The 9,303-nt window shown below is 39.3% G+C and overlaps 1 protein-coding gene and 1 long non-coding RNA gene across 3 annotated transcripts in view; one reads left to right on the top strand and one right to left on the bottom strand.

Annotated features, from left to right (window-relative positions):
- The first annotated feature begins 2,614 nt into the window (after window positions 1-2,614).
- Window positions 2,615-9,303, top strand: part of LOC138854337 (uncharacterized) — a 19,940-nt gene continuing 13,251 nt past the window's right edge. Inside the window, exon 1 of the long non-coding RNA XR_011393536.1 lies at window positions 2,615-2,727. This is a non-coding gene — a long non-coding RNA (uncharacterized lncRNA). The remainder of the gene's footprint in view (window positions 2,728-9,303) is intronic.
- LOC128699017 (uncharacterized) overlaps window positions 8,181-9,303 on the bottom strand; it is a 125,530-nt gene continuing 124,407 nt past the window's right edge. The window contains exon 34 of one of the 2 annotated variants that reach the window (XM_070096877.1): window positions 8,181-9,238. In XM_070096877.1, coding sequence (XP_069952978.1) covers window positions 9,174-9,238 — 65 coding nt within the window. In that variant the 3' untranslated portion in view covers window positions 8,181-9,173. The remainder of the gene's footprint in view (window positions 9,239-9,303) is intronic. The other variant, XM_070096878.1, reaches the window with a different exon arrangement.

Below are 9,303 nucleotides of genomic sequence, written 5' to 3'. Positions count from 1 at the left end.
CACCCAGGTACCTATTTGCTGCTAGGTGAACAGGACAACAGGTGTAAGGAAACGTGTCGAATGTTTCCACCCGCCGGGAATCGAACCCGGGCTCTCCGTGTGTGAAGCGGGAGCTTTAGCCACCAGGCCACCGGGTAAGTTTTGTCTCAGGATGCGACCCAAACCAATCGACTAACACCCAGGTACTCATTTTAGATGGGAAACCATAGATAACCAGTGTAAGGAAGCACTCCCAATGTTTCTACTCTCGCCGAGAATCTAACCCGCAACCTCGCCGTGTGAAGCGAGAGCTTTAGCCACCAGGCCACGGGGCACCGTTATTTCACTCTTATTCCTGATGGTGCTGGTCATCACAAGATATATTAATTACTCCTGAAATCTGTAGAATTCTGATTTATTCTGCCTGACCAAAGTTATGTGGTATCAGTTACTGAGTGGTCTAAGGAATCAGGGAATGACTCCCACCAAGGAAGGGTGACCCCGAAAAACAAGGCAACACATTAACCATCATTCATTCAATATCTACCTTGAAAAAACAATGAACAAGTATAATAATTTCAATCATAGAATTTACCTGCTGAATGCAGGGGCTGCGCACTGGTAGTGACTCAAGTTGCTAGAATGTCTGCGCTGTGGGAGAAGACAGGGTGAAGCGACACTGAAGTTGGTAAATATCTCGGCTAGTAACTGCTCAGAGGCGTGGTGACACACAGATACAAAACCCGTTTGCCTGGGATCGTACGTGGTACGATTGGTGTTGCCAATTCTTCAGTATCTTGGGTCTCCATGAATGGTATAAATAAAATATTTATAAAGCACAGTTCGACGGAGGTGTGTACAAGGCACTGGCGACAGATTACGAGGACTATGTAGCGTGTTAACAAGGGAAAATTATTAACGTCACTGCGCAACTGCCCTTATTGTACATAGAGGTCAAGTACTGAATGGTAATTAGGTTGCGATGATAGTTCGTACGCATTAAAGAATGTTAAGAAATGAATCAGACACTGTCACAATGAATCTTGCTTAATGTCAAGAAGTAAATACATACATGCATGAACTGTATCACTGTAGACAACAAGAGCATTTCACTCATCCGTGGAAGATGTGTTCATTTAATATCACATACCTGCAAGTCCCTCTCAAGAAGCTCATTGCTAGTAATTCCTTCCTTAAATCACTTGTTAAAGCAACTGCTCAAGAAGAAATTTCTCGCCTAGCTGGTAGTGATAACCTAATAAGTTATCACAAATTATATGCACTGATGGATCTAAACAGGAGTCTTCTGGCAGGGCTGCATCTGCTCTTGTTGCCACCTCCCTAGTTAAATTCAATTCAATTCAATTCAATTCAAGTTTATTCTCTATAAGGGTTACAATGTGTGGTTTACAGGTTTTGGGTATTGTGTGGTTTACATATTATAAAATACTAATTACAGAGGGGGCCACTAGGACACCTAGCCTGGCTAGGCATTTCGAGCAGACTTTGATTAATTCTTAACATTAAATCCTTACAGATTATGGTATTAAGGCTAAGTGACTACATCATAATTTGTGAGTTTAGCAATGTGAATGCTTTTGTTTTGGCACAATACAAAGTGTCTATATTGGAGTATCATAGGCAAACTTATGACTAGTTAGGATTTATTATTTTAAGATTAAGATTAGTATTTCTGGGTTTATAGTCAGTGGGTGAGTCAGTGTAATTGTGAACCACCAGGTGGTTATCATGTAGTTAGTTGTCGGGGTGGATCAAGGAGATGAGATGTTTTCTAACTGTAGTTTTGAAAGTGATGAATGTGTCTGCAGTTCTAGAGTTTTCAGGTAGGGTGTTCCAGATTTTAGGTTCTTTGAAATACATTGAATTTTTGTAAAGGTTTAGTCGAACACGGGGAATGTCATAGAGATGTTTGTGTCTGGTGTTATGCCTGTGGATCCTGTCACAACTATCAAGAAAGCGTTTTGGGTCAAGGTTAATATTGGAATTTAAGGTCCTGTAGATATAGATTGCACAGTAGTAAGTGTGGATGTTCTGAACAGGGAGTAAGTTTAGATCTATGAAGAGTGGGGAGGGGTGTTGCCAGGGATGGGATTTAGTGATTATTCTTAATGCGGCTTTTTGTTGGGTTATTATTGGATTTAGGTGTGTTGCTGCAGTTGAACCCCAAGCACAGATAGCATAGGTGAGGTATGGATATATAAGTGAATGGTATAGTGTGAGAAGGGCAGTTTGCGGTACGTAGTATCGTATCTTGGAGAGGATCCCTACAGTTTTGGATACTTTTTTTGTTATGTGTTGGATATGGGTGCTGAAATTTAGGTTGTTGTCGAGGTATAGGCCAAGGAATTTGCCCTCATTATGTTTGGCAATTAGAGCGTTGTCGATCTTAATGTTAAGTTGCGTAACACCTGCTCTGCTACCAAACATAATAGAGTAGGTTTGGCCACTGTTATGTGTAAGTTTATTGGCTGTCATCCAAGTCGATATTTTGAGCAGCTCCTCGTTAACAATGGTGTTGAGGGTGGCAAGATTAGGGTGGGAGATGATATAAGTCGTGTCGTCAGCAAAGAGAATGGGTTTCAGGTGTTGGGATATGTTTGGAAGATCATTGATGTAAATGAGGAAGAGCAGGGGTCCAAGGACACTTCCCTGCGGAACTCCATTATCAAGTGGCCGTACTGATGAGGCTGTGTCTTTAATGGTGACATACTGATACCTATTAGAAAGGTAGGATTTAAAATATGCAAGCGCATGGCCTCTTATACCATAGTGGTCAAGCTTGTGGAGTAGGATGCCGTGGTCTACTGTGTCAAACGCTTTTCTTAGGTCATTAAAAATTCCTAGCGGATATTCCTTATTTTCCAATGCTGTGTAAAACAGGTTTAGCATTTTTATAATTGCATCATCAGTGCTTTTATTTTTCCTGAATCCAAATTGGCAGGGGTTGAGTATGTTTTGTGACGTTATAAATGAATATAGTCTCCTGTGCACGAGTTTCTCGAAGATTTTGGATAGCAATGGTAAGTTTGATATTGGCCTATAGTTCTTTACGTCTGTAGGGTCACCACCTTTATGTATTGGTGTAACCCTTGCTTCCCTCAAGGAAGGCTCCTTGACGCTGGTGAGGGGCTCTTGATCTAGGGAATTGGATCTGTGCTCCAGTTCCCTGAATTAAGCCTGAATGCCTTCCATCCCCCCATAGGCGCTGTATAATCCTACGGGTTTAGTGCTTCCCCCTTGATTATAATAATAATAATAATGTAACCCTTGCTGTCTTGAGTAGTGTCAGGAAAGTGCTAATTTCTAGCGACTTATTAAAAAGTAATGTAATAGCTTCTTACCAAGCATAAGGGGAATTACCAATAGGCCCCTGGCTGCCTTCAAGAAGGAGCTGGACAGATACCTAAAGTTAGTGCCGGATCAGCCTGTCTGTGGTTCGTAGGTTGGACTATGTGCGGCCAGCAGTAACAGCCTGGTTGATCAGGCCCTGATCCACCAGGCGGCCTGGTCGTGGACCGGGCCGAGGGGGAGTTGATCCTCGGAATAACCTCCAGGTAGCAGGTAGACATGTCAAGATATCATATAAATGAAAATAAGATACCAGATACACCTTTCAAGGCAGGTGAAATTGCCGACCTAGAAAATGTACAGAGAACTTTCACGGCGCGCATAACGGAGATAAAACACCTCAATTACTGGGAGCGCTTGAGGTTTCTAAACCTGTATTCCCTGGAACGCAGGAGGGAGAGATACATGATTATATACACCTGGAAAATCCTAGAGGGACTAGTACCGAACTTGCACACGAAAATCACTCACTACGAAAGCAAAAGACTTGGCAGACGATGCACCATCCCCCCAATGAAAAGCAGGGGTGTCACTAGCACGTTAAGAGACCATACAATAAGTGTCAGGGGCCCGAGACTGTTCAACTGCCTCCCAGCACACATAAGGGGGATTACCAACAGACCCCTGGCAGTCTTCAAGCTGGCACTGGACAAGCACCTAAAGTCAGTTCCTGATCAGCCGGGCTGTGGCTCGTACGTTGGTTTGCGTGCAGCCAGCAGCTAGCTCAAGTTCCCTCAAAGCCGTCAACATGACTCACGAAATCGTAATGACACGATTGCAAACAAACCATACCACGGGTGGAGTTAGAAGACTTTCTGATCGCGGGTTCTAACCCCACCCGTGGTGTGGTTTACACAAAAGGTCTAGGAACTAGGCCCCCAAAGGGTTAACAGGTGGACATATAGGATTTTATCTACATATCTACAGTTCACTTATCTGTTACAAGCAAATTTAGAAAATTTGATTTACCTGGAGTTTACCTGGAGAGAGTTCCGGGGGTCAACGCCCCCGCGGCCCGGTCTGTGACCAGGCCTCCTGATAGATCAGAGCCTGATCAACCAGGCTGTTACTGCTGGCTGCACGCAAACCAACGTACGAGCCACAGCCCGGCTGGTCAGGAACCGACTTTAGGTGCTTGTCCAGTGCCAGCTTGAAGACTGCCAGGGGTCTGTTGGTAATATAGTATTAAACTAAACTAACTCATATTATTATTATAATCAAGGGGAAGCGCTAAACCCGGAGGATTATACAGCGCCTAGGGGGGGGGGGATGTGGAAGGCATTCAGGCTTAATTCGGGGAACTGGATTACAGATCCAATTCCCTAAATCAAGAGCCCCTCACCAACATCAAGGAACCTTCCTTGAGGGGAACAAACTCATAACTATGTTGAGCTAGTCAGATACTTTGGTACAAGGGGTGAGAGGTTTTTATTTTATAAGATTATTTTAACTTCATGCAGTAGTGATGTTTTCAATATATAGAAATATATTTTTAGAACGAGAGTACTTGGTAATTATCACCATTGAGTACTGCTCATTTATAATCAGAGTACGTACTGTTCAATTGATATAATCGTATAATGCTGATTAAATATTATATTCATACAAACACTTTTGTAATCACAGAACAAGACAATTATAAAATTATTGAATAATTGCTAGTCAGACCTTACTGTTCAGTTATTATAATCAGTTCTGGTATACTATACGTTTAGTACTATTATTATTATTATAATTTTACCAGCATTCATTGATATTAATTCCTTGTATTACTAATTTTCTAATTATTAGAATAATTATTTGTGTAATTTCCCAGTCACAGTATTGTGCCTTTTTGTTCTTAGTTTCATAATGGAGCAATATATCTGGAGACTAAGATAAGATTTCGTTCGGATTTTTAACCCCGGAGGGTTAGCCACCCAGGATAACCCAAGAAAGTCAGTGCGTCATCGAGGACTGTAACTTATTTCCATTGGGGTCCTTAATCTTGTCCCCCAGGATGCGACCCACACCAGTCGACTAACACCCAGGTACCTATTTGCTGCTAGGTGAACAGGACAACAGGTGTAAGGAAACGTGTCGAATGTTTCCACCCGCCGGGAATCGAACCCGGGCCCTCCGTGTGTGAAGTGGGAGCTTTAGCCACCAGGCCACCGGGCCACACTACTCATAAATCTTGGAAACAAGTTCCGTCAAGGAAATATAGAACAAGACCTATAATTTAAATTTTATTTTTGTGACCTATAACAGGAGATCTAATTAATAAACAAATATATTATATATAATAGAGAGACAAAATAACAATAAGAATGCAGGCTTATCACATCTTTATCACTGACATCATCATTGGTGCCTAAGCTGCGGAGAATTTTGTGCATATACTACATGCAAGTCACAAGAGATGGAAATCTTCTGCTTAGATACTTTCAAGAGTCTCTGTGCGTCATCAGGAGCTTTGCAATGTTGCTACTCTTGCAACATTGCATAGCTCCTGATAAAGCAATGAGAAGTGTGAAAGTACTTGAGATGAAGATTTCCATCCCCCGTGGCTTGTCTCACACAACTGTTCAGATCGTTTGTCTTAAAACAAAGGTCATTTCATAAACTATGGCTATTACATTTTTTCACAAATGCTGAAAATTCGAAATATATCTTAAAGGGCTCATGAAACAGACAGCAGTGCAGCAAATAAAATGTAAGCATTCTCTTATTAATTACCTTTGGACGGCTGCGTATCTGTCCAAACTAAAGACGTAATTTGATTTAGAATTTTTATGAGCTTTTAATTCCTATATCGACTTGTACACTGTTGTTGCTATGACTTACCAAATGTCCCTCATATGTATGAGTGTGTGTGTGTGTATGTATAATGTATATATATATATATATATATATATATATATATATATATATATATATATATATATATATATATATATATATATATATGTATATATATATATATATTTTTTTTTTTTCAACAAGTCGGCCGTCTCCCACCGAGGCAGGGTGACCCAAAAAAGAAAGAAAATCCCCAAAAAGAAAATACTTTCATCATTCAACACTTTCACCACACTCGCACATTATCACTGTTTTTGCAGAGGTGCTCAGAATACAACAGTTTAGAAGCATACACACATAAAGATACACAACATATCCCTCCAAACTGCCAGATATATATATGTATATATAAATGCAATGGGTGGTCAAAACAATTTCCAGGGTCTTCAGGGGATTCAAACAGGTGAAGTGAACTAGAGCTTCAGTCTGCCCTGGATTACACAACTGTGTGATCGAGTTAGGGTAATGATGGTCCAGTGGTAAGGATAGTAGACTGTCATTTTTGGTGACACCAGTCTGAATATCCGAAAATCTGCGTATTGCTAACAGCTTCAAATAAGTTTTCATGTAAAAATAATTGTGTGTTGTGTGTGTGTGTCTGCACCCACCTGTGTGTGTGTACTAACCTATTTGTGGTTGCAGGGATTGAGACATAGCTCCTGGCCCTGCCTCTTCACTGATCGCTATGTCCTCTCTCTCTCTCTCTCCCTGCTCGGAGCTTTATCATACCTCATCTTAAAAATATGTATGGTTCCTGCCTCCACTGCATCACTTGCCAGACTATTCCACTTCCTGACAACTCTATGACTAAAAAAAATTCTTCCTAACATCTCTCTGACTCATCTGAGTATTCAACTTTCAATGGTGACCTTGTTTCTGCGTCCCATCTGTGTACTCGCCTAGTTGTACTCACCTAGTTGAGGTTGCGGGGGTCGAGTCCGAGCTCCTGGCCCCGCCTCTTCACTGATCGCTACTAGGTCACTCTCCCTGTGTGTGTTTGTACGTGTGTATCCATGTGTCTTTGGAGAATAAAAACAAGTTTCGAGATATCTGTTTATTTCGATTTTACACTATGGCCCTCAACAGATTGAAAAGTTTGTTCTTGGTATACAGAAGATATCTAAGAATATGTGAGGGAGTAATAACTGATAATCCTGTCAGACTTCAATAGCAGCTGCCTGATGGAAAGAGTGTACCATTATTCAAAGATTTGTCACTGAAGTAACATAACGTAAGTCACATTAACGAACCAAATCAGGTGTTGTAACAGTGACTTCAGAGCAAGGGCAGTTATAGCAACCTATTTCTATTGGCCTAGCAAGATGATATTCTGAACTCAAAACTAAAGGTTTTATTTTTAAATTTTGTTGTGCCTTTTGCTCCTGCATCCTAAGTTTTGCACTTGACTCTCATCATGTAACTTAGGCCAGGTAACCTGCCCTTGTGTATATGCTTGATCACTTGTACTCTTTATGGTTTGCTGAAGACCTCAGTGAGAGGTAAAAATTTACAGATATCACCATTTCATTTTTTCCAAAGATCGTTTTTATGGGAAATTCCCAGTGTCACGACATTGCTTATTATATATATATATATATATATATATATATATATATATCTATATATCTATATATATATATATATCTATATATATATATATGTATATATGTATATATGTATATATATATATATATGTATATATATATATATGTATATATGTATATATATATATATGTATATATGTATATGTATATATATATATGTATATGTATATGTATATATGTATATATGTATATATATATATATATATATAAATATATATATATATATATATATATATATATATATATATATATATATATATATATATATATGTATATATATATATATATATAAATATATATATATATATATATATATATATATATATATATATATATATATATATATATATATATATATGTATGTATACATACATACATATATATAATCTCCTTTATTAGTACAATATGAGTGAAACTGAGTTACAAAGCTCACACACACTTGAGTATATGAAGTAATGTACAAGAACTTTACATGTGATGAATCTAGTAGAGATGGTAAAATATTATCAGGAATTACTCATATCTTTGTACGTTAACCTCTTCATGTGAATTTTCACAAGAGTATCTCTAGTATTCTAGCTTCTAATTCACTCTAAATAGCATTATAAAAGTCTGAATTTTTATAATGTGCACTACTACATCCTCTGTAAACGATTCAATAATTTTTAGTACTTCGTGCCAAAAGTAATATACCGTAGATAACGAAACTAATAAATATTTCATCCACAAAAGACCATACTGGCTTATCAAAAATATACAACTGCAGTGCTGAAATATTCAACAGACATTTTTATTTTTAAGATATGGATTGGGGGATAAGCCTTTTATTTTGATATGTTTGCTTGTCCTCTGTGTTTCTTCACTTGCGGGCGGTGGTGGAGGAAGTGGTGTAAAAGGCAGTGACCAGATGTGGGTGCTTTGGTTGATATTTTGGAGATAAAGCAAGCAGAGGCATCTCCATTGTGGGTTGGACTGGGGAACAGTTTTCACGGAGGATGATAGTTGGAGGGCGTTCGTATAAATGTTTATGTTGCAGGGGGTATGTGTTGTGAAGATGTAGGTAAACTAGTGTGTATAGTTTAGAATGTATTTTGCAGAGTAGATGTTTTTGTAGTGTTTCAGATGGTTATGTTGGAGGGCATGTTCTGGAGGGTGTTTGTTGAATGGTTGATGGAAGGGAGGAATGTATGTGAGCAGCAGGTACTCCACATGCCTTCATACTGCTTTCTTATGAGAAGTAGTTGGCCCACTTGGTCTTGTACTGCTTTCCTAGAAGCAGAAGGTGGCCCACTTGGCCATGTACATCAGTTCTAAGTGTAGCTTGGCTCAACATGCCAAGATAAGAGCATTAGCCGAACCACTTAACCATGTACTGGCCTCCTAGGAGCAGCAATTGGCCCACTTAGCCATGTACTGTCCACCAAGTTGCAGCCCAGTGAAGTCAGCTGATGGAGGGAGAAAAGGAAGGTGCAAGATTAGGCAAGCTTTGATTAATGAAACATTGAAAACA

The sequence above is a fragment of the Cherax quadricarinatus genome, chromosome 55 (assembly GCF_038502225.1).
Source record: "Cherax quadricarinatus isolate ZL_2023a chromosome 55, ASM3850222v1, whole genome shotgun sequence".
Taxonomy (NCBI): domain Eukaryota; kingdom Metazoa; phylum Arthropoda; class Malacostraca; order Decapoda; family Parastacidae; genus Cherax; species Cherax quadricarinatus.
Note: the sequence above shows the minus strand (reverse complement) of the source record. Positions and strands in the feature narration are given on the sequence as shown.